Source organism: Rhinolophus sinicus, chromosome 17, assembly GCF_057876585.1.
Source record: "Rhinolophus sinicus isolate RSI-liver-muscle chromosome 17, RSI-T2T, whole genome shotgun sequence".
NCBI classification, from domain to species: domain Eukaryota; kingdom Metazoa; phylum Chordata; class Mammalia; order Chiroptera; family Rhinolophidae; genus Rhinolophus; species Rhinolophus sinicus.
The window spans coordinates 200,914,396-200,941,060 of NC_142517.1; the positions used below are offsets into that span (position 1 = coordinate 200,914,396).

At 37.5% G+C, this 26,665-nt stretch overlaps 1 protein-coding gene across 1 annotated transcript; it reads right to left on the reverse strand.

Annotated features, from left to right (window-relative positions):
- Window positions 1–13,773: 13,773 nt before the first annotated feature.
- On the reverse strand, window positions 13,774–19,041 carry SCG2 (secretogranin II). Its single transcript, XM_019753692.3, has 2 exons — window positions 18,904–19,041; window positions 13,774–16,059 (listed from the first exon to the last, which is right to left on the reverse strand). The coding sequence occupies exon 2, from the start codon at window positions 16,043–16,045 to the stop codon at window positions 14,192–14,194; it is 1,854 nt and encodes a 617-aa protein (XP_019609251.3). The 5' UTR covers window positions 16,046–16,059; window positions 18,904–19,041; the 3' UTR covers window positions 13,774–14,191.
- Between the last annotated feature and the right edge of the window lie 7,624 nt (window positions 19,042–26,665).

The following is a 26,665-nucleotide window of genomic DNA, read 5'->3' on the forward strand; positions in this document are numbered from 1 at the left end:
AATGAGTCTTTAAGTGTCTTTCAGATTTAACCATGTGTTAAAGAACTCTGTTCCCTGCACAGGAATCTCAAAACTATGTAACTATGGCAAAAGTTGGAAGTGCACAATGGAGGTCTATGAAACCCATCCCAACTTAGTAAATGTACCTTCTAATCATAACGCTTCACTTCAAAATGAAAAATTCAAGAAAAATGTTAAACAGGACAATAAGCTTCTATCTGACCTGCTTTTGGCAAACTGGGACATAAAATCTTCTATTTTGTGCCCTCTATAGTCCATCCCCAGTTCTTGATCCAACAGCGTAAACCAGGGCTCAGGCTCCAGTACCAGGAAGCAGAACCAGTCAGAAGGTACCATGAAAGCTGCAGGGAGGAGACTCACTCTTGGCTTTCAGATTTCAGTCTCCCATCCCTATAGCTGCCTTGTCTTTGAAGACTCACACTTTGGTTACACAGATTATAAACCCTCAGCACCAAGGTACTCCAGTTAATACTTCATTTCATATACGATGTTTAAGGATCTAATATGTTCAAAGATGCATACAAGGCACAGTCATTGTCCTAGAAGCAGCTCCCAGTCTTATGGAGATAATATGTATGCACCGGGGGGCGGGGGAGGGGGCGGGGAATGACAGCATTTCTCCTTCTTGACTTCCTTTTTAACGTAATATCTCTTCAGGTTGAATAACTCCATGGTCGTCTCCCCCTTCTCATCTCTGAAAGAAATATTTATTCCTAGTCAGCCCAGGAAGTTGCTCATCAGAATGAGGTAGAGAAGACTGGGGACAGAGAATATGTTTAACCAGCAGAGTGTGTGATTGGATTAATCAATTCTGTGAACTCTGTAGGAGACATGCTATGCTTCCTGATGCCCAATGACCTACTGAGATTTCCTGAGTCACCTAGTTGTTCCTTTCACAATCAATACGTATGATTTGCACAGGGTCAGGATGTCATTTCAGAACCATGAATATGTGCCCTGGGCAACTTTTGTACCTTCTCACCCATGGCCTCCCTTATCACTCTAAAAGGCAAAAGGCCTAAATTATGCTATTCCTCAGAAAAAGCAGTGGAATTGTTCCATCTTTTCTTATTCTCATCCAAAGCCATGTGCTGTACCTTATGGAGGAAGAGACAACTTCTGTACTCAAAGTTCAAAGACATTAGGAAGGGCCTGTGTCAGCACTCACCACATGTTTGCTGGGAGGGCAGTCCATTAGCAGGGGCTCAAACCTTTCAGTGCACCATTAGAGATATTGGAAATCCAGTGCCATCCTCTTGGAGAGAAATGGGTACCATGGTATAAAACGACCACAGTGTCCTTATAGACAAGGCATTCACCCACCCGTAAATACTCCCACTGAAGTGGGTAAGCATATAAATCATCTGGTCCATCATTGTTCTTACAAATGAGGAAACTGAGACCTGGAGGAAGGTAAAGTTGTCTCACACACAGTTAATTGTGACCAGGACTCAGGTCTTCTGATTCCTCACCCATTGTTCTTAGAGGAAAAAGATAAAGCTGAGTATAGAAGACACCAGGTAGGGTATGAATAGAAGCGAGAAAGGGGTCCAGGAAGAGAAAGGGAATAAAATAGGAAATCCAGTGATAGCAGCAAAAATCATTTATGTCTCAGGTGCCCCCAGATTAACTATAGGGTCAGTAGGAATAATAGCATTGCAGGAGTATGTCTCTGCTCTCACCCACGCCACCCAGAAACAGTATGTTCCTGGGCCTTGCTACTCCAACTGTAGAACTCAGACCAGCCACATCAGTCTCACCCAAGGCTTTGGTAGAAATGCATAATCTCAGGCTCCACCCCAGAGCTACTGATCCAGAATCTACATTTTCACAAGATCTCCAGGTGATCCAAGGGCACGTTAAAGTGTGAGCAGCACTGACTAGGATGCAGGGGGGTAAGGTCCATAGGCAGCAACTCAGATCACCCTCCACTATCCCCCTCACCCAGACTCTCCTCCCCACCATCATCCTCCTACAGAAGCCAGGACCAGCTGGGCTGATACAACACCTTGTTATTTCAAGACCCCAATTCACAGGATTTTCTATATAGCCTCAGAATTCTCAAAGAGGAGAAAGGGAGAGTCACGATACATGAAGGTGGGGAGGCCACAGAAAAGTGCCTGGACAGTTTGAATAAAAGATTCTAGGACTGTACAGATGTGCATATAACTTAGATCTGATTTCAGTGTTTTTGTTTGACTTGGTTTGATTTGATTTGATGTGTTTGTTTTGTTTTGTTTGCTCATATCAGGTATCCACTTCACGAAGCAGGCAAATTGAAACTGTCCCACAGACTATTCCCTAAGTGTCTCATTCTTCCTGTTCCATAGTAGTTTATACATGACTCTATTTTATAGTTTTTTTTTCCAGATAAGCACTCCTAGAAGGCAATCTTCCTACTAGATTGTGAGCTCCTCATAGGCAAAATTGCATGTTTATTTTACCATCCTAACAGTTAGTGGCCTACATTGTATAAGCAACCAATAGTGAAAGATTTAAATAGCGAAATGAAAATGAATGAATTGAAGCAAAATGAAGGAGAATGAATAAATGAAGTAGAAAAGAAAGTCCTCACTCTGGGCTTAAACTCTGCTGTTACGTATCTTGTAGCTAGACGGAGTCACATGAGTCCTGAACTTCCGGTTGCTTCATTCGTTACAGAGAAGTCAGCCAGCTGTGTCCTGGGATGAGGTAAGAACCCAGGAACTACAATTTGTAACACACAATCAGCAAATCACATTACTTTGAAATTCTTAGGTGAGAGTCACCATCCAACATGCATTCATTACACAGACCCAACTTTCTTTCTTATACTCTGTTCTTGATTTACAATATATATGAAAGGAAAAAACACCTTATCAGAGGGGGGAAAAAGGAGCAATTTTGTTTTCTCTTTTCCTCAATACTCCTAACCACCAAAAAATTAAAATATTAATAAAATGTAAGTGAAATCTTAAAAATAACCATTTTCTAGAAGTACTTTACACAAACTCATGGCAAAAGTGTTCTCTGTAACCATTTGCTGGCACACATTATGGATCTAACAGTAATGATAACACCAATGACAGTCACAAAATTTAACTACTACTTAGATATGACAAGAAAATGTAAAGTCTCTATTTTTCCTATAACTAGTCCAGTGTTTCTCTCAAGCCCCCGTCACTGGACTACCAGAAAAATAAATTAAACTAATGTCCAATACAATAAACAGTCTCTTTAGGAAATAGCTTTCCATTTGTTAAAAATACTAGTTCTCTTTGATATGTCTCACCTAGTCTGCTTTTCTCCTTAAAATGGTTTCTGGCTTGTAGGGTAAGGGGTTGGGGGAAGGCTTCTGTGTCTTTGGAATCCCAGGAAAGAATTGGGGTCCTGTGGAGCAATGTTATCATCTCTCTCTGGTCTCTACATGCTGCAGACATGGAGGGGCCTCTCAGATCTCACTTCTAAAAACAACTCTGCCCAGTTGCAAGGGATTTATGGATAGCCTCTAGCTGTTAGCTCCTTCAAGTTCTGCCTCAACTTTCAAGCTAGGGTCACATCTGGGAGGGAGTGCTTTGACCAATATCTGAGCAAGGGAATGATAATCTAGCCATCCACTTCTTTTGGTAGTCCCCTGCCAATGCATGAGCGAGGTGGTATGGGGTCCTGGACATGTCTATTCCATGCAGACCAACTTTGCTCTGGAGTGCCCCATTGGACCAGCAATGACTTCCATGACTGCATTTCAGTCGCATGGCCTCCCCTGCCCGATTCTTCCTCTTCCATTTTTCATTCACGGTCTATAGGATGGGAAGTAAGAGAAAGCAATGTCTAAAAAAGCTTCAGAAAGTTGCATCTTCAATAATAAACAAAAGCTTGGTAGAAAGACAAGATGGAGAACCATCCAGATGGAAGGAATGAAATATGCCAGGTCTCTGAGGTATCATGGCGGAACACTCTTCCTCCCCTGAAGTTCCTATTGGAGCATCTCCATAAAGGACTAGACACCACACATTTAGTCCTAATGCACCCCTTATCCCAAGACCCTTCCAGTTCACAGCAAATAAAAATGAATTGTGCATTTAAGAAATCAGGCTGATCCATTGGCTTATCTATCTTTTTATAGCTATTTTTATTTAATTTTTTAGTCATAAAATCGTACACAGAAAAGGTTAAAATTTCAGCTCTGTAAAGGAGAGATAATAATCCTATATGAAGAGAGAATGGGGAGGGCATATAGCGATTGTTAAACTTATTAAGACTTTAAATTTGTAGAATAAATGATCAGTATATTTATGTATATTTACATATATGTACATGTAAGAGTGACATATGTGGAGTTTGGATTTGTTCCAACATATGGATTTGTTCATTATATGAAAAAAGCCTTTTTAATGAACATATATTATGTACATGTGCATAATATATATTCACATGTATTATCACATATATTACATATCACATATAACATATATTTACATATATTAAGAAGACATTCTTTACATAATGGACAGAATCAAAAGTGACATTTCATATTATATTGAATTCTGTGCTTCAAGGGTTCCAATTATAATACAGTCTCAGTATATCTGAATATATACATATTAAAAATTAAACCTTTAGTTTAGCTCTGACTGGAAATGAATAGAAATACAGATCACAAAATAGAAACCCTTCTCATTTATTTTTGTTGCATGTAACTTTCATTTAATAATATGACTCTTATGAGGATCAAATCTTAAGTGCAATAAAGGAAAAGCACAGATCACGGCTTGCTTCATCCAATACTCTGAAAAGGCTGTTAAACCACTAAAGGGGCTCAGGTTGGCACGGCCACCTTTTTTTTTTTATTTTCCTAAAAATGCAGGAAGCCTGAAGGTTAATACACAAAATCATTTCCACCAGTCCCATGAATTTTGAAAAGCCTCCTGCACTGCGCTGATTTTAAATTGCAGAATGGTTCAGTGCTGTAACCCTGACTCTCCTGCTACCATAGCAACCTGTTGGTTCAGAATGAATTGAACTATGGGATTATCTCTAAAGCAGAGGGGGGAGGGGCTTCTGCTTTATTTGTTTTTTAGTCAGCTCACTGTGTAATGCCTATGAATGGGAAGGACAAGAAGGAATGATTCTTTTTCCTTTAAAATCTATGTAGCATTTTAAAAACACTATGTTTATTAAATAATCATGTCAAGTCTACAAGATGTAATTTGTCATTGCATCATCATTAAAATGTAGAGAACAAATAAAATCAAAACTAAAGTCTTCATTATCTCATTGAAAATTCACTTTATTTTAAAAAGATGGGATTTGGGCGGTGTGCAGAAAGGACAATCATATGAAATTGGAACTTGATCTTTTCAGTTTTCCCTGCCCATATTGGGTAACTTTAGCATAAACGGGGATTTTAAGCTTAAAATAAACCTGAAATGTTGGTTCCTACCACCTACAGACTTCTGAACATTCCAGTTCCCGGGAAATGGCCCCAGCTAAATTGGAACCCATGACAGATGGAATCAGAAGTCATTGCTTCATCACAAACCACTTTCTCAAAATAGCTGCAGCACAAGAAATGATCCTGTTTGTAAATGGAGCAAAAGTGCTTTCACAATGTGGTCTATTTTTGTGGAAATACATTATATACACTTCTTACATCCCTCTCTCTACGTAATGTCCTCTACTAGGATTTACACAACACAAATGGTTAATAGCTGTCGAATAATTGATCAGGAAATTCTACCTTATATTTAGCAACTACCTCATTCTGGGCACTGTAAAGCCACTTCACAAACATTATTGATAAATTCTTAAAATAGCTTGTAAGGTAAGTATAATCCTACCTCAGATCCAGTCAGAGTAAGTGCCTGATCTACTAAGTAGCAAAGCCAGGATTTTACTTGGTTTTGTTTTGTTTTATTAGCCCAAAGCCCCTTCTCCAAGTAAATGTTCCATCAGGTCAGAAGACTTTCTGGAATTGAAATCTGAATGCCCTTTGATCTATGATACTGAACTGATATGCCAATCAACATTAGAAAGACTAAATTATTATGTGGTGGTCCAAACTCACCCCATAATACGTGAGTGAAAACTTAATTGTTTCAAACAACAAGCTCTTGAGAGTTTCTAGATCTCAGGATTAGAAAATTGTCAGTTAAAAAGTGATGTCAACTATAATTTAATACATATAGATGTATTAAATATATATGTATATATATACACATATATAGTCACAGGATGTGGAGTACAGCATAGGGAATCGAGTCAATGGAATTGTGACAGCTATCTACAATGTCAGAGGAGTAATAGATTGGGGGAGGGGTTTATCACTTTGTGAGGAGTAAAATGTCTAACTATTACATTGTTTTGTACATCTGAAACTAATAAAAATTAAAGTATGGCAGCTGAACAATGCTGTAGAGGGATTTAAATTTTAATAAAATAATAAAAAGCTCTAAAAGAAAAAAATTAGTGATGCCAGAGTGAGAATTTAGGGATAGATTCAAACCCAAGTTAAAGCAAATATTAAATTCTGTACTTTTTAAAGCATAAACCCCGGCACCAGCCTGAGATGTCAGATACTCTGAAAACACCAAGGTCAAAGAGCTTCTCATACAACTATGGGGGATGCACAATAGGCACTTCATCTTTTCTATTAAATTGAACTGAGGTTACAGAGGTACATGCACAGACTCCATACAGCAGAGGACAGCAAAGAGGAAGGTACGCTTGATAACATCTACTCATTTATTCAATACGTGTATAATAAACAGCTGACATGGATGAGGCATCGGTTGGGCATTGTAGAGGCTATCGAGGCTGTTCAGAGCAGATCCCTGACTTTCAGAGCTGATAATTTAACAGTTGAGATAGATGCATAAACATGACTAGCCATAGCTATATAGCAAGACCAAGAGAAATAAATATTGCAATGAAGGTAAAAGAAAATCACTGTGAAAGCCAGGGAAAGGAGCCATGGGTGTACTGTTAATGGAAGTGGCAGCATGTGCACTAAGCCTCAAAGAGTGACTAAAACATGGAAGAGTCCCTCATCTGAGGAAGCAGAAGCATCAAGATATAAACGTGCTGGAGCAATGGGAAGTACCGATGTGATTCTTACATCGTTATGTCTTATCATAGACTTTATAGACCATTCTTCACCCAATCCTTTCAACCCTCCACCCACTGTTCCCCTGATGTCTAGAAGTCATGTCAATGATATTGAATTAATGAAAGGGCTTCAAGGAAAAAAAGAGTCTGATAAAATAACAAACCTCAAGGTATCAACATAACATTTTTACTTGAAAATATCCTGAGAATAGGAAAAAGAGTGGTTACAGACATATGTAAATGATATGGAAATTTGCTATAAATACACATGTGGCTTTGGCTTTCCAGAAAAAATCTTGCTGGTGATTGCTATAATAAACCTTCTGGAAAGCGATACTATCTGAACACTTGCAGACAAATTGTCATCTTTGTTCCAAATCAAAAGGCTTAAACTCACCAGGAAAACCACTGGCTTTTCAGTCCCTGGTTCTTTTCAGCCATCAGAAGTTTCCTGGTCAAAACCCAAAGGATTCCCTAGACTCCCAACTCTCCGAAATAATAGTCCCAGCACAAATAGTTTTAGCTGTAGTAGCTACGTATTTGGGCTTGCTAACGTACATCAGCATGTGACTAATGTCCATTGCATTTATAATAACAGTAATCTCTTTGTTCTATGGAGGTAAAATAACTATAATTCTCACCTATGTTCATAAAAACGACAACGTAAGTTTAATTTTGTAATGCTAGAAAGCATCTTAGAGACTTGCCTAATCGTGGCATAAGTCCTTCCAATACTACATAAGTTAAGTTGAAAAATATCTGGGCCCAGTTGTCACAAGCTGACATCTCCTACCTGCCCTCGTCCTGCTAAGTCACAGAGGGAACTGAGCCCCAGTGCTCCTGCTACACTTCCTTTAGGTGAAGATGAGACTTGCCATAGAAGGACATTAAAATCTGCATCAGGAATTTTATTTGATTAATTTAATTCTGTAAATTTTTAATTATTTCATTAACATCATTAACTTCCATCAATTTAATTCTGTAACATTTTTAAATGGCCTTAAATCTGTATCAATATAACAAAATTGATATTTCTTTTATTTTTTCAATAAGAAGTTACCTTGTTTCACTGTTCCAGAGTCAAAGTCAATTTCCATTATTTCTCTTTTCTTTTTTATGTCCCTCATTCCTAATTCATTAATTTAGTCAATAACTAGTTTCTATGAACTTCCGATTTCCAGTTACTGATCTAGGGAGCTGGAGGTATAACAATGAATAAATAAAACAGTAACTACCTTCAAGGAGATTACATTCTAGTGAAGGAAGAGTAGGTAATAAATAACATAAAATTATAAATTAAGAATGTTAGATGTAATCATGGTAAGGATACGAAAAGTGTGTAGGATTTGAAGTTTTATAAAGAGTGGCATTGAGAAGTCAATATTTGTACCAAAAGACTTGAAAGAAATAAGGGGGGAAAATGCAAACTTTAAAGGAAAAAAACTTCTGAAAGAGGATATAGCAAATGCAAAATGTTGAGATGGGAATATTCTTGGTATATTGAAGGAACAGGGAGCAGGCCAGTGTAAATGGAAAGGAGGGAGTACTGGAGAGAACTAGGAAGTGAGGTCAGAACCAGCGCATGTAGGCCATTGTATTAACATAGCAGTAATTTTGGTTCTCACTTTTCAGTATCATTCGATCTAAATTATAACTGGATTGTGCTTGTTGTTGTGTTTAGAATACTGTGAAAGGAGAGTGGACACAGGGAAAACCAGTAGACGGATATCCCAATAACCTAATTTAGAGATTATTATGGTTTGTAGCCTGTTGGTAGTAGTGAAGTGGTAGGAAGATGGTTGAGACAACAGGATTTGAAGCCAATTCATAAAGATGTTAAAAGATAAAGAGAGGAGTCAGGGACAAAACAATGGTTTGATCTAAAGAACTGAGATGGAAAAGGCTGTGAGAGAAGCTGGAATTCTGTCAAGGAGTAGGAAGCCAAGACTTCTTCGATGGCTATTTTACCTATTGAATATCCATGTGGGGATGTCACCTAGACAGTTGAATTATTGAGTTTGGAGTTCAGGGAAATATTGTGGGCTAAACATACAAATTTGAAAATTGTTGACCAATATTTGGTGGTAAAGACGTTAGGCTTGCATGGGATCCCCTAAGGAATGAGTGTAGATAGAAAAGAGAAGGGTTCCAAGGTCTAAGCTCTGATCTGCAATGTTCAGAGATTGGGGAGATGAAGAGGGACAGCAAAGGATACTGAGAAAGAGTAGCCAGTGAGGGAGGGAGAGCCAGACATGTGTCGTGGCCTAGACACCAAGAGAAGAAGGTATTTAAAGGTAAAAAAATAAATAAATAAAAAATAATAAAAAATAAAATAAAGTAAAAAGTAATTACATTGTCAAATGCTGTTAAATCAAATAAGATAAGGACCTGGAATTGATTTTCAGACTTGGCAATATGGAGGTCATTGTTGATCTCACAAGACTCATTTCTGTGAAGTGGGGCCAAAAGCCTGACTGAGAGGGTTTGAAAATGTGAGGGAGAATTTGACTAAGTCCACCCAACTCTTTAAAGAGTTTTCCTGTAAAGGGAAGAAGAGATATGAGCCAGTAGTTGTAAAGGGCAAGTGGGGTCAGGACAGGTTTTTGTTTGCTTGTTCATTTATTTTGTTGGTTTTGCAAATGAAAGAAATTGCACCCTATTTGTATGCTGGTGGGGATAGTCCAGTAGGAAGGCAAAGCTGATGCACAGAGAAGGGGAGAATTCCTGAAGCAAGAAGGCAGCATTGAGTGTGCAAATGGATGGGTTAATAAAGCTGGAAGCACAAACAAGTTACCCACAAGAACAGAAGAGCAAAGAGTGTGTTGCTCCAAATGCAGGTAGGCAGGTAAAGGTGGACATGGTAGTCTGTAGATCTTCTTCTCAAGTTGCTTTATTTTTTTCACTGAAACATAAAGCAAGATAATCACATGAGAGTGTAGATTATGGAGGCAGGGCTGGATATGTGTGGACGGAGGGGAAAATATTATTGTCTAAGGAGAGACTGAATGGGTTAGAGGTACATTAAGATTCCAGGAGAGCATTTTGGGCCACTTGAAATCAATGACCATGAATTTAAAGTGAAATCAATCATCAGTGTGGGTATGTGTCATTCTCCTGCTATGTTCAGTTGTAGGAGAGAAGGTACAAGTGGGTGGAAAATTGGACTGAACTAGAATTCTTGGTGAGCAAAGAAATTACAATGAAATATGAGAGACTGAAGGGAGTTAAGAATGTTTACAAAGGAGTCATTATAATGATGAACACAAAATTTAAGCTTGACAAGGTGGGTGGTGAATCACAAAATGGATGAGAGAAAGTGGAAAGATGGTAGAATCCATGGGTTACATTTTTTGGTGGGTGTGGGGAATTATTGGAACTAGGGCACTAGAGGGAGTACACTGGAAATATAGAAGGTGGTTATTAGAGTGAAGTGTTTAGAATTTAGATTTAGGGTAGGTTGAAGTTAATAGTAAGGAAAAGATCAAGGGCATAGCTATGCAAGTAAATAGCTGACAGAGGATGGAGCCTGGAAACTGTTAGAGAGGTCATCTTCAAGGATATTGAAATTGACAAGTACTAAGACAGGGGCAGTGCTTTAAAAAAGTAACAGTGAGCCGGAGCTATATTTTTTTTAATGCATGAGGGGAAGTGACCTGGGGCAGTAGATGACTGCAATAGCCAGGGGTAATGGGTGGGGTACTGGCCGGTTGCATGACATTTAAAGTAGCAAATCGAAATAGTGTACACCTTAAATTCAGACAATGGTATATGTCAAACACATTATAATTTTTTAAGTCCATTATTCCAGCTGTTATGGCTGTCCGAAGTGTTGGCTTGACCTTTACTTGGATTTTGTGAACTTCTGTTTATGCTTTTGATACATCTCATTAGACTTGGTTTTGCTTTCACTTGCATCTAAGATAATCCACATTAATAATAAAGCTGTATATTAACATACCACACTCCCCAAAAATATTGAAAGAAAAATGTCCCATAAGCAGCCAAAAGGAGCAAGGAAGAGAGTTTTAGGGGAAGCAGCAACCTCACAGGAGACGTCAGTTTGCTTTAGAGCCAGGAGGTAAAAAGAATATTCACCGAAGAGGCTGAGGATGCAGGATCTTTGCTGATGACTGACCTTGAGTGCCAAAGGGCATAATTAACAGTGTTATAGATTATGGGAAAGAGTAGAAACTGGAGTCCAAAAAGGTGATACACAAAGTTTGGTGGTGAGGGCGGGGTGGGTGAGTGTGGGAAATGGGAAGTTTCCAAGTAACAAGACTTGGAAGTTTCGTTATAAAGGGCACAATCTGTTTGTCCTAATTGTCCCACAGGCAGGTAGGCTGTGGGTGTTGAGGGGAGGGAAGGCTTAGTAGGTGGGGATCTTGCCAAAATCATACAGAGTGCTAGGCTCCTATCTGACTCCTTCTGATGAGGCATGGACTCCTACAAGGGGTGCAGTCTTAGGGCACAGGCAGTTTCTTTCTCCTTCTAGTGGTAGCCTGCAGACAGTGTCTGCTTGAAGGGCTCAAGCTCCTCCTTGACTTCTGCTGAAAGAGGCTTCTGGGCAGGGAAAGGGGCAGTGTTGCCCTAATCCCAACTAATTTTTCATCCACATCCTGGATGGTACATAGAGGTTTATTTTCTTATGCTAGTGAGCCATGTATTAAAGCACTTATGAAAAAAGAAATCTTCGGATCAGAAATAAATAAATCTGATAACTCAATAGCTGGGGATATGGTGGTACTGCAATAAGGCAAAGATGTTTGCTGACTTCTGTCTGAGAGAAGTCAGGAGGAGAATATAGATCCCAAATTAAATACCTCCCCAGCTGTCAATCCTGATGCTTGCAATGCCATCATTAGAGAATCATGGAACTTCAAGCCTGAGACTAAGATAAAAGCATCCCATTGTAGCTGAACGCATGTGGGTTTGGCATCCCATTGGTTTGTGTATAAATCCCAGCCTACATCCTCATCAGCCATGTTGTGTCAGTGACTTGCTTTCACTTCCTAACCTCTCCATAGGGCAAGTTTCCGTTGGGTGGAGACATGTGCATAGTTCTCATTTCATGCTAAGGACTCTCATGGAAATAGTCACAGGGCTGATTTAGTATACTAGGAGTGACTTACTGCATGAAGTAGAAAGTTGCAGAGAATACACAAAGGACAGAAGGTGTATGTGGACATCAGCAAAGCGTGGCACGTAAATATGTACCTAAACTTTCAGTCTCACAAGCATCGTGGCTCTCTCCATAATCTTCGATTCATAGTACTGTCTTGTGAGGTAGTAACTTTCTATCTTGCACGTATTTGAGTGAAGACCACTTATTAGAAACACCATAGAGATAATGCACCTGTAAGTTCTCTTCCTCTTAAAGATTTTAGAGTTCCATGAAATTGCATAGAATAATTGTACAGAAAAGAGTCTGGGAAAAGTTATAAAGTAGGAAAACCTACATTCAGTGTTTTCCTCTTGAATTGCCTTGTGACATTCAAGGATTGCCTCCCCTCCCTGCCCCTGACGAGAGAGAGAGAGAGAGAGAGAGAGAGAGAGAGAGAGAGAGAGAGAGAGAGAGGTGTCCTCATTTAGAAGTGACTCATACCTCATGAGCCCCTCACCATCACACCTCCAAAGTCCCAATTCTCAACTCAAAGGGCATTTCCCAGAGAGTCTGTAGTTATGAACATAAGCTTTGGTAACTCATTATGCTGGGTGACTCTGGGAAAGTGATCTAACCTAAGTTTTGTTTTTCCTGATGTAAAAGAGGGATAAGAGACTCTTGACAGTGGTATAGTAGAGACCAATTGAAGTAAAGTGTGTGGAGTGTTGAGTGTAATGCCTGGTGCACAATAAGCATTCAATAAATAGTAACTATTATTTATTTCCTTGTTTTTATTTCCTTGTTTTTAAACATTGTTGTTTTGTTGCTCTGTATAGTTCCTTGCTGCTGTTGTTTTTGCTTTGCGGCTGATTCCCTGTCGATGTGTCAGGATGCTAATATCTCCCCTGCTGCCCGAAGTAATGCATGTTGTAACAATTATGCACTGCCTAGCCCATTGGGGATTCTCTCTAGCACTAGGGCTAAAGAGAGGGAAGCTGGTGTGTGTGTTCCCACTGTATCTGCACCCACTGACTTACCTGACAGTCAATTTGGGGGTCCTTTAGCCCTTTTCAAGTCATGCTAAAGAGGCAGAAGCCTTGTATTCTGGGGACCAAAGTGACCTGGGAATAGATAGGTTGTTTCCAAGTCTATAGTTATTTCTAATTGCCCTGTTCACAGCTTTTTTTTTAATGCTGGCTATGGGTATGGAAGAATTAAATGTTTTTATTTATGTAAATCAAGGGGGAAAGGTATAAATATGACAACAAAAGGCAATAAATATTCCATATGTCGTATATATGAGAAAAATCTTATGCAAGCCTTAGGTAATGGGCTGTTAGAGGATGTTGCATTCCACAAGCATATAGTATGATCACATATTTACAATTCATCGTTTCTTACCTGGGTTGGCTGTGAAGCTAATGATTTTCTTTTGGCTCCATACTGCTTTGCTCCATAGTCATTGTCTCTGGTTTTCTAGAATGAAGAGTCCACAGTTGTCCAGAAATAGCATTTATTAATCAACAGTAAAACACACAATAGAAAAGGCCTTATAAATAAAACTATATATTTATAATGCTTTATTTTTTTTTGCTTCAGTACTCCACAAAACACTACAGACAGTAACAAAATAATTCAATAAATATTAAAAACTTTCAAGAGAATTATGACACTCTTTATCATATGTGAGCATAAACAATGCCACAACCATTAGATACACTATTAAACACGACCATAGATATCTTTCTCAAGTAAGGGATATAATTACTTTTTTTATCCAGAAGTCATAACATTTGCACATATCAATACACAAGAGAACAAGTCAGAGTAAGTGAAGCAGACACCCAGTGGAATGGAGTCATCTGCCTGTACATCATTTAAAGGTATTACAGTGTTAATAGGAGAGAAGTCAACACACTAAAGAGAAATGCTGGGGTTTCCGTAGGTGGGAGGAGTGAAAGTAGGGCATTTCATGAAAGCCGCTTACATATTTTCCATTGCTCTCTTAGCAATATGCTCCCTTCCCTTTTCTGCCTTTTCTTGGTTGAGGTATTCCAGCACTTTCATTAACAGATCTTCATCCAAGTACTGTCTGTTTGGGGTATCATCATTCTTCGGGGGCCCCGCAGGGAGCCTTTTGCTTACCGCAGCCAGTTGGTCAGTTTCCTGAGAGCTGCCTTGACTCGAATGCTCTTTGATGGTCTGCTGGATTTGGTCCCCCTCCTGTGGGTCATCTTCAGAGGAGACTGGACTGGGAACTCGCTTCACCTGGTTTGAATTCATGATCTCAGGGTATTTAACCAGCATCCTGGCCAAATACTCTCCCAATTCTTGATCCTGGTCATTCAGGTTTTCATATGCCATTTGTCTGTTTTCAACCTCTGGCATCCAGGCACCTTTGGAAAGCTGGTTTGCTCTAGCTCCCCCACGACCATATGGGAGTCTCGGCAGAACTTTCTCTCGGTTATACTGACTGGGAAAATATGGAGGCTTTTGATTTGCAGCACTCTCCATCCCTAAAAGATTTAAAATGTCCTCAACACTGAGCCCATCTTGCAGGGCCTCTGTCACAGCACGACCAGGTGTTTTGGGGTAGCCATTCTTGGAGATTACCTTATTTTGGAACATACCTGGCTTATCTAAATCAACCTCAGAGATATCATCTAGGTCAGCAGGAAGTTCAAGCTCTGGTTCCATTGACCCATTTGGCTTCTCTCCAGTTTTGAGCATGTCAATTAAGTCTTCAGGGGGTATCTGTAAATTTCTTGAAATTTCAATCAGCTGATAAATAGATTGAGAATCAAGTGGTTTCTCAAGAAGCCTGGTTGTTCTTTCCCCAATTTGCCCACTCAGTGATCTCCCACTTCCTGCAGCATTCACTAACCTTTTCAGATAGGCAATTACTTTGGAGACATCATTGGAGAGTTGATCTTTACTCTCTTTTCGGAGATCTTCATCCTGGAGGCCCAACTGCCCTGAACGCTTCATTTCGTCATTGATTTGTTCATTTTTTTCAGTATTCTCTTTGCTGTCCCTTACCTCTTCCTGGGTTTGACTTTCTATTTTTTCCTCTACTGGGTTCCAATCTTCTCCACCAACCACATCTTCATAGGCAATGTTATTGACTTTGTAGATGTCATCTTCATCATCTGCGTAAAGCTTTTGCTCCTCGTCAACCCTCTCACGCTTCTGATTGTTTGGTCCCGTCAGTTTCCCCAGCTCTTGGAAGACAGATTCCAGGGTAGCAAGACTTTGAGGAGTATATTGTTCCTCCACTATTTCATTTGTGCGTTTAAAGGGATTATCCCTGGAATTCTCTTCATACATAGGAGGAAATCGCATGTGTTTGAGTTTTCTCTCTGGCCACTGTAGGGTCTCATAGTCATCAGGCATGTCAATTGGAAAGGTCTTCTCTGAATTCAAGGCATAGGGCTGGTTTTCTTTCAGTGCAGACTGAGGCTCATTTTCAGCCTGTCTCAAGGCTTCAAGTATGATTCTCATCCACTCATCTTCACTCAGGGAATCCCTTGAACTTTCTGGCCAGTGACTCTCATCACCATTTTCTTTTTGCTGAGGGGGAACAGAGATACTTTGGTAAGGCTCATTGTCTGGGCTGCTTTCTTCTTTGTGAGCTTGTTGCCGGAGTTTTTCTATGTACTCCAAAGCCCTGATCATTTCAGGACTGGGAAATCTTCGGACATTTTCCAATCTGAGGTCCGGTTCTTTCTGAAGCAGCTGGTTTCGTTGAAATGAAGCTGCTTGGGCTCCAGAGATGAGGAAAATTAAAGGGATAAGAGACAGCGCTGCTCCAAGCCAGTGAATCTTAGTTTCTGCCATGTTTGAAAGATTTCCTTAAAGACAGAAAACATGCGTTAACACAAATGAAGCACAATAGAGATACTATAGCAAAAGAAGTAATTAACCATTGAGGGAGGGGGAAGGAAACATAGCAGAGATTACGTCATGTTCAATTTTGGGTGACTCTTTTTAAAATCCATAAATATTTCCTACATGATCCTCACAAGCTAACCACAGAAATCTAGCAAAATCGTTACCTATTTGCATCAAATTTGCACGGCATTCACTTGGCTAAAATAGTGACAAAAACACTGATATGGGGTTTCTCTAATTTTATTTTTTAATTTATAAAACATATAGTTTGTTTTTAGTACACATTGTTTCTCTATAAAAAAGACTTTCCAAAATGAGTTTTAGTTATGTTAAGACACACAAATTATTTTCTTAAGGCTGTATCAAAAAAAAGTGTGGGTTAGTTCTTAAATTGTTAATCTAATTTTGTCGTAGAACTATAGCAGCAGTGACGTTATTACATATGATGAAATGTTAATGTCATTCATACTGAATTACCTTGTGGATGAGCCCCACTCACAGACATTTTTCAGAAATAACTTATCCTCATTTTGACACCAAATCCAACTATCAATTTTGGAAGGTCTATACCATAATAACCACCACAGCATGGATCTTCTTAGATCCAGATCCCAGCTACATAGTAGGCTAACCCAATGAAGTTTCTTTCTGTGTAAACATATTAAAATAATAAATTAACCTGCTGTAAAATAGCAATACTCTACATTTCTTCTAATAATTGTATTGTCAGTCACTGTCTTGCAAAATGCAATTGTGGTTATATTTTTCATCAGCCCTCGAGAGTGTATAGTAAATAATAACAGATGCTACAGAGAGAACATAAATTTACTTAACCAGTCTATTTCTGAACTTGTGAGTGTTCAGATTCAGCTTGAATAATGTCTGTGTCTATTTTAGTATGGACCTGTGAAATCTTAAATGACTCATACTGTCTAAAAAAAATCTTAAAATAACCACTGTGTAACTCCCAGTTTAGATATACACAGACGATGTGTTGAATTCTTCCTACTGAAAAATTTTCATTCATTTTTTTCCTCTACTGCCTTATTGTCTCGTATATGAATTAACACAGGTATTAGTTCTTCTATGCTTTACATTTGCATTGCTAATATTGTAAAACTATTTTAACACTTGCAATTTTGTTGCAAATAAAGTAAACATAAAGGAAGTTTACAAGTTTGTTAATGACATCATATCTGGATCATGGTTTTGTGATATATAAGCTATGTAGGTACAATTTTCTGTTAACTTAGATATCAATTATAGAAAATATTGTTTACTAGATCATATTGGTATTTAAAGTAATGTTTCAGTCTTTAGAGCTCCAAATGGTTATAGTCATAGAAATTTCTTTAGCACAGATGCATATATTTATTAAAATGATTCTCATTAAGCAGGCTGTGAAAAAATCTCTAAAGGCATGTCAGAGAAAACTTCTAAAATATTTACTATGAATCAATGTTTACTAAAATAAATTTTATTTATAAATCCTGAGGTCTAAGTAAAACTACATTATACATTCTTCTTTATATTATTTAAGGATTAATTTAGCTTTATTAATATATTTCCAACATTGGCACTTGAAATAGTAATTTTAAGAACCTTATTAGTAAACTTATTTTCTTTTAATCCACTATCCTGAAGTATTTTTAACATATGAGTTATGTGCTTATATTTAAAATCATTATCTTGTAGGTGAACTTCACTGTCGAGTTGGAGCACAATACTCAATGAAGTTATTTAAAACAAACTAACAAGTGCTACCCTTTTGTCATTTGTAAGGTTCAGTTTGGATGACATAGTGCTTGCCTTTGAGTAAGACTCAAGGGATTTCTTTCTCGGGTAGCAGCTCTTAAGATGGTTTCAAAAGCTCTGGTATTCTATGTAGGGTTTGGACTAAAGCCTCATAAGTTAAAATGTCTTTTCTATTGAAATTAGACTGGAACATTGACAAACACAGGTAGATATATCTAATTTGAGCAATTCAACTAGTTAGGATACAGAAAAAAGAAACATTTTTCCCATTCAAAGTCTTCAGCAAAATATTGTACATCCTTTTTCAATCAAAGCATAATAATAATAGTTTATACAGTTATGAATGTCTTCCTAGTATGTTCAATATTACCATCGCTCTGTGATTCATGGTCATATCCAACCTATAACCCAAGATAATATTTTACCCTGAATAAAGGAAGAAGCCTGTGTTCAAGATCATTCTCATCTTCCTTTTCTGGGACTAAAATTGGAAAATACTGTAAGCTCCTTCAGACTATACCAATTCCAAAAAAAAATTGACATAGTTAATTTTGCAAGGTAAATGTCAAAGAAAAAAATAGTTCCAAAATTGATTCCCTCTATGACTGATGTGTTTAACAGCCTTTTGGTCGTTGAAAACTTACTGTTAAAAATATTCAGCATATAAATTATATCCCTGGCTTTGTATCTGGTTCTTCATGGAAAAAACAATAAATCGAGGAAAGAAACAGAATATCAGGCTTGGTTAACTTTACATTAATATGTGTACTGACACTAAAATTCTTAACTTTTTCATGCTTCTTACATATGACTATCTAAATAACATTATGGTTAATAAATATCCAACAGCAACTGATATAAATCATAGATTCAATCCCATGTTTACATACACATATAGTATTTTTACATTGGCTGGTGAGCAGCAGGTTGCTATTCATTTATTCTATAGATATAGGCTTGTCAAACGATCTTTTCTTCTCAGCTAGGCATTAAAGAAAGAACAAGCAATGTAGAACTTTCCAGTAAATCAAAGGGAAAAGCAGTCTCACCTCCTTTTTATATGGCAGAGAAGGTCCAGAGCATGTTCCTGCTGGTTCGCTCAGGGCTGCTCGGCCGTTTCAGCACCCGGACAGCTCCTCGGCTTATAGGGAGCCGCGGCGCCTGACTCCGCACTGCCACACTGACGTCACTCTGCTCGGCCACAAACCCGAGCACAAGCGAGCTTTTTCAAAGAACCCGAGAGAAAATAATCACTTTATGTATTTTTTTTTTAATGCTGCCTGCTTACGCCACCTGTCTTTTTGTGGCAAAAATTGCAGTTTTCTTTTTTCTTTTATCCAAATCTTTGAGGCTTCAAACAAAATATTCTGCACAATTTCCCTTGGAAAGAAAGAAACCTGTCAGACAGACATGGCTAATTGCAATATAATCTCAACTGCATTCTAATATCTTTTGATAAGGTTTTCTTGTTGCTGTTGCTATTGTCGTCATTGAAAGAAAGTTCTACAGGCAAGGATTTTTTTTTTTTTTTCATTGCCCACAAAGAAATTCTATTACCATTTCCTGGTATGCTCCAAGAGGAACGGAAGACACATTATGAATACGAAAAGTCATATTTCATATCACCACAAGCAGCATTATTTTTTAACTCATATTTACCTGAATAAAAAAAGAAAGTTTTCTTTTATATATATATATATGAGTAAACTTTAAGGCTCTGATGACTTGGAATTTTGCTTTAGAGCTTCAATGTAATTTTGAAATTGAGTATTCTTAAGATTTCAGGTCTAGTAGTGATAATTCTGTGTGAGTCTGTTGGTATCTTTTTCAATATCTTATCTCAAAAAGGGAAGCTCAGAAGTGTTAATGAAAATACTTCCATTAAGGAAAAAGAAAAATTCTTTCACAGTTACAAAAAGAATGTGACACATATATAATTGAAATTCATTAGCAATTGAGAGGAAGTTGGACTATAAATATTTTCTTTCTTCTCTTGAATCTGATTAAATTAAATACCTTCCGTAAGTGTGACCAATCCAGGGAATAATTTGGTACTAACTCCCAACTTCATAACCATTGTTATGCTTTGCCAGGTAACCTGACTATGTGTTTTAATAATTTGTATAGTATAAATTTTAACTTTATCTCCTTAAAGATATGAGTTTCTAAAAACTATATAATTTGAAATATACTTTAAGTATGCAAAATAATCTTGTTATTTAAGAGATCCCTTTATATCTCTGTTAATAAATAATCAGCCACCAATTTATCCATTCAATAAGTTGCAATGCATACTAAGTACCAGATACAAAGATTATATATACATATATATACATACATACATATATATGTATGTATAGTTTTTGAAGGTCCTTTAGTGTACATGACAAATAAGACAAATCAATTATTTTGACATACATTGGAAAGCAGTAAGAAAGAGGTTAGCCAGCAGTGTTTGAGGAGCATTGTGGAGAGCCAGTTGGTTCAATCTAGAAATTCAGGGGGAAAAATTCAAGAGGAAGAAAACCTCCTGGGAAAAGAAGCTTGAGCTGAAATTTCTCATTATCAGGTTTTATAAAAATGATATCTATGCTAGGTAAATCACAGTAGTCTTGAACTCCTCAAGGAAATAAGAACAGTTTAAAACCTTAGGTAAAAAACAATTTTGGGAAAAGGGGTCTTTGGTTTCCCCTCTTTTCTCTTCCGGTGCAGATATTTGATTTTCCTAGATGAGCTGGAGACTAACTATGGATTGACATGGAACTCATACAGGATCAGACTGGAGTCCTACGGCCAATTCACCCAATATACTCATGCTTCGTAATGGGCTCTTAGAGCATGATCAAGTGCTAGGTTGAAAAGACATGAGTAAACCTTATTTCTCAAGCACCATCTCCATGACACCAGCTCATTTTCTGATATCTCTGCTAGCTTTACACAAATGATAACATTTTCTTAAATCTTGACAAAGGCCACTCTGAGTTTGACCTGATTTGCTTTCCAGTAGTTCTGTGTGGTCAGTTGAACTAACCAGTATCAACTCAACCTCAGAAAATTCTACAATGTTACTCTTAAAGAGTTGAATTGGTTCAGAATAGGTCTCAACAGTCCTCAAGAAAGTCACCTTCGACCTGGTTAGTTCACATATGTAGAACTGAACATTTTTGACAAGAACAGGAAGCTATGTTCCTTCAAAGGCTCCAAAGTCAACCTCTTTCTGAGAATGTCTTTAATCATCCAAAAATCCATATAAGACCTCACTCAAAAACTCCAAGTAGAAGTGAGCTGTCAGGAGACAGCTGCTGGGATGGGCTGGCTCCATCAGCTATAGAAGTGGGTATAGAACGTAGGTAACTGAATTCCTGCCTACTATAACATACTATGATAAATACTTACCATTTACATTCCAAGCACTGTACTTAGACATTCAGCAACCTCATTTAATTCTCATGACAACTATAATGGATAGCTATTTTTATCTCTGTTTTGCAGATGAAGAAACTGAAAAGCAGAAATAAGAAAGAAACTGAAACCCAGAAATAAGTTAGTGAGCTATTGTTCCTTCACTCATAATTCATAGAGGTAGGCTTTGAACTTAGCTCTTTCCAATGGTATTTCCATAATAAAGACTGTGGTTTAGGCCCTCTGCTACATGCTGGGAATACAGAAATGAATATGCAAGGAACCATTCATTAAAGATCCCAAGTCTAGAATGTAGTCACTTTGACCACATTCCATTTACCAGAGGCCTGTGTTTTATAGGTTTTTTCAATGAGTTATATTTAATATATCCCTATAAGTCATTAATTTTTGGCCAGAAGTTGTTTGTTATAAAGGGAATTATTTTCTTTAATAGAAATCTAACATATATATATATATATATATATATATATATATATATATATATATATATGGTGCCAAAAAAATGTACACATTTTAAGAGATGTTATTTATGTATTACTTTTCAAAGTTGAATTCAGTTACAGTAGTAATGAGTAGTATGATGTTCGTTCAAAAGATGGTGTTAATCAAATGAATGCTAGCGTCATTCATTGTACTACAATTTTAATATAGTTTTTTCCTTTCTTAAAATGTGTATACATTTTTTGGCACCCTACGTATGTATGTGTATGTATCTCTCTCTCTCTCTCTCCCTCTCTCTCTCTCTCTCTCTCTCTCTCTCTATATATATATATATATATATATATATGATCATTTTAAATGTTCTTTACAAAATTTTAATTTTCTGTTAGGTCTAAATATATATATATATATATATATATATATATATAGAGAGAGAGAGAGAGAGAGAGAGAGAGAGAGAGAGAGAGTCAGAGAGAGACAGAGAGACAGAGAAACCAACCTTTTTGTTGACATGAAATCTTTTAGAGCATGTATAATATATTAAAGAAAACTTATAAATCTTTTTTATCACTAAACCAGACATAAGATCATTTTAAATGTTCTTTACAAAATTTTAATTTTCTGTTAGGTCTAAATTGCAAGCTATCATTGCCTCCAAGAAACAAAGCTCTATATCTTGGACATTTTCAAAACAATTATGCACTGTGTATGATAATGGTTTTTACTAAATTAGTTTGCAACCTCATTATGGTGTAGTTAAGATCAAGCTAATCAGTCACAACTTAAATCTAAGCAATTAGAATGGACTCATTTGTTTTTATAATCATATTTTTTCATCTTGGTCATTTTATTCTTTGTTGTTCAGCTTCATATTTCATTTAGACCAGATTTTGATTCTTCGGTCGTTTGTACAAGTAATCCTCTACCTTAGTAATCCTTCAGTTTGAAATTAATCTCTCTTCTGCGCCATTGCACTTCTCATTTTGTTTCAATTTATTATGCATGAAGGCGATTAAGATCCAAAAGGCCCATGTGTCTTCTTTCTCCTGTTTCCCCTATCTCCTTCTTTCCTGTCTCTGACCCCTCCTTCATCCTTCTCTTCCATGCGAAGACAAGACTCCCATGGAGGAGTCCAGTCTGCTGTAGTATAACCTGTGGTTCTCCAACATTCACTGGCGGGGGCGGGGATTGTCTGCATTGCCTTCCCCTGGCCCCTGAAGGCCTGAGCGACTTTTCATTGCTCACTCCTCACCTGTCTTCCCTTCTTTTCCTTTTCCCTCTTTATACTCCTTGTTAACTCTTTACCTCCCTGATGCATTGCTTCCAAAACTTACTTAACCCTTTTCTTTTAGTTATAGTGCACTTTCTTTATTAATAAATGTTCCTGTTATAAGATCACTTTTTTCAACAACTATCAGAGAAGAATGAAGTGTTTTTCCTCTTCCGTTGCAAAGGCAGAGCTGGCCAAATTGCTATTCAGAGAACGTATAAATCAGAAGCTGGGTCCACTTAATTGAATACTTTAACTACCTAGTTTCCCAGATGAAATCTATTAGGAGTCAGGAACTCTGTTTTCTACCACTGTACCCTCATGTCTAGCCCAGTACCTTGCACATAATGGCTGGTCAAAAATATGTTGTGTTGGACTAACATTTTCTCAAAGATTCACAAACTCCATGTTGGAATGTTTTAAACCTTTCAAAGTGTCTTTAGGCAAATGAACCGGCTTTATTCATCTGAGCTTCAGACACTGCTAGCAAATTAATTTTTGGTTTTTAAGGATAATGTTCCTTCACTATAGGAGCATTATATGTTTTTCTACTCTTTCTCATTTTATAAAACATTTTCCTGGTATTTGACTTATAATTGGAAATTGCACGTAAAGTAAAATGAACCACTTGTTTATTCTTTGTCTTTTGTGCGTGTTTTTTTTTTTCTTTTTTTCTTTTCTTTTTTTTTTTACTTTTATGAAGGTGTTGATGGCCCTAAATGGACTAGATAACATTTAAGACCCCTTCTAATTCTTGGACATTGTGCCTCTTTTCTGTATGAAATTGAATTCAGCTGTGAAGTTATTTTTGCATTTATCTGCTAGATATTAAAATATGATCTTTCTCATAAACCCTCAGTGAGAACCATTTAAACCAAATAAATTTAGGCTATCGTCTCCATTGCCTTTGGAGTCTGGAACCATCTGGTGCTTGGAGAGAAAGAAAGTGTCATCCTCTTAATCTAATACCATGCGTGTTTGAGCATCTGCTCCCTCAGTGGGTTTGGGGAGAAGGAAGTTTGTGCACTAGGAGTTAATTACTTTGCTTAAAACAACACTAAATGTCTCAATTTTTCTAATTCTTCAGGCATCATTGTTTGGCAGATCAATGTTTTCAGTATTTACATGCAAATACTTTAATAAGGATATTTTCTGTTTGGAAACAGCCCAACTACACACTCCTTCCCATCCTTTTTATCAGAAGACAAGGGCCATGTAGGAAAGTCTTCAAGGTCAAAGTCAAGTATCTTCATGGTTGAGTTTAGCATTTTGTGTCCAGGGCTCCCACTGATTCACCAGATGACTTTCATAGTTCGCTTTGAAGGGATTTTAGAGTGCTATTTTGGTAAAATGAATATATCACCTCTGGAGGTAGGTCACTTGCATATGTATGAAGTAGGGAGCTAAAAAAAGGCTCCCCGACCTAAAACCTTCTCCCCTAAATCTAGCCACTGTGTCTGTTTTCCACATCACAGGCAATTTTTTTCTTGGAATTTTTGGTACAGAGACCAGGAACAAATCAAATCATCTAATTACTTTGACACTGAAAAAAGAAAGCTATGTTACAGGTGGGGTAATTTAGAGCACATGTTAGAACATGCTGTGATTCTCAAACTGTGGTCCCAGATCAGCAACATGAGCATGGGGAACTTGACAGCAATGAAAATGCTCAGATCCCACCAAATCTACTGAATCAGAAATTCTGGTAATGGATCCTAGCAATGGGGGGAGGGGTTTAATCCCTAAAACCTCTCCAGGTGATTCTAATAAATGCTAAGGTTTGATGACCACAGAGTTACAGCATAAGAAGGCAGACCTGAGAGAAGGGATAAAGGGTGGGCCCTGAGAAGCCTCAAAAGTCAGAACAAAGACCCTAGAAGAGAAGTAAGAACCCTGACAATGGGGAAAGTCCAGCGAAAAATGAAGTCAAAAGGAACAAAGAGTGATATGTCTGACTAATTTACAGTTTTCCTTTGCCCAGCCCCTTTTTTAAGTTCCTTAGTAACCCTGATGTGCTTAGAGATCGAAGCCCCCATAAGCAAACATTATCAGAATGAAACATATCTGTAGCGCAGTTCCTTTATGAGTACAGGTATTTGAGTACAGCAGCAGCTTCAAATATATGGGGGAATGAAGCCCCAGCATTGCTGCATAGGGCTTAGAACTGGGAACATTTCAATATATTACCTCTGGTATAAATACTAAACACTTGACTACTTAAAGCAAGTCATGTCAATACTATAGTAAATTCATTCCCTATGTCCATCAAAAGATACAGTATTATCATGCCTTTTTCTTTTCTTTAAATATTTTACTTTAGGGGGTTAAAGTTTCAGTTGACTTCTTTTGACATTCAATATTATTTTATATTAATTTCATGTATATAACAGTGGTTAGACATTTATGTAATTTAAGAAGTGATCCCCCTTTGCTGTGAAAAAACTTCTAAATTTGATGTAATCCCATATGTTTATTTTTTCTTTTACTTCCCTTGCCCCAGGGGATGTATCAGTAAAAATATTACTCAGAGTAATGTCTGCAGATTTACTCCCTATATATTCTTCTAGGAGTTTTATGGTTTTGGGTCTTAAAAGGGAACCCTGAATCATTGTTGGTGGGATTGCAGATTGGTGCAGCCACTATGGAAATCAATATGGACGTTTCTCAAAAAACTGGAAATGGAACTACCTTATGACCCAGCAATTCCACTCTTAGGTATCTATCCAGAGAAATCCAAGACGCTAAATTGAAAAAAATGTATGCACCCCTATGTTTATTGCAGTGGTTTTACAATAGCCAAAACTTGGAAACAACCGACATGCCCTTCTATAGACAACTGGATTAAGAAACAGTGTTACATTCATACAATGGAGTATTATGTGGCTGTAAAGAAGGATGAAATCTTACCATTTGCAATGATATGGATAGACTGAGAGAACATCATGCAGTGAAATAAGTCAGTCGGAGAAAGACAAATACCATATGATCTCACTTATATGTGGAATCTAAAGAACTGAGCAAATGAGCAAAGTAAACAGAAACAGTCTCAGAAATATAGAGGAAAAACTGACAGTTGCTAGATGGCAGGGGGTGGGGATGAGGGAAAAGGGGAAGGGATTAGACAGCATAAATTGGTAACTACAATATTGCCACAGGGATATGAAACACAGTTTGGGGAATATAGTCAATAATGTTGTAAAGATTTTGTAGGGTGTCAGATGGGAACATGTCTTATTAGGGAGACCACTTCATGGACAGTGTAGATGCTTGACCACTGCACTGTACACCTGAAGCTGAAGTTGAATAATATTGTATGTCAGCTATAATTTAATATATACTATATAGTCATGGGATGTGGAGTACAGCATAGGGAATAGAGTCAATGGAATTGCAATAGATACATACAATGTCAGCGGGGCAATAGATTGGGAGAAGGGGTTATCACTTTGTGAGGGATGAAATGTCTAACAATTGCATTGTTTTGTATACCTGAAACTAATTTAAAAAAAAGAAAAGAAAAAGAAAACCCAAATTGGAGGAAATGTTAAAAAAAAAAAAAAAAAAAGAAGGGATTCCCCCTGACTAGTGTAGTACCCATCTGGAACTATACATACTGTGTTTCCCTGAAAATAAGACCTGACCAGAAAATAAACCCTAGCATGATTTTTCAGGATGAC

What these genes read in the sequence shown, in the direction of transcription:
- SCG2 (XM_019753692.3), bottom strand. Translation starts at nt 16,045, where the DNA reads ATGGCAGAAACTAAGATTCACTGGCTTGGAGCAGCGCTGTCTCTTATC.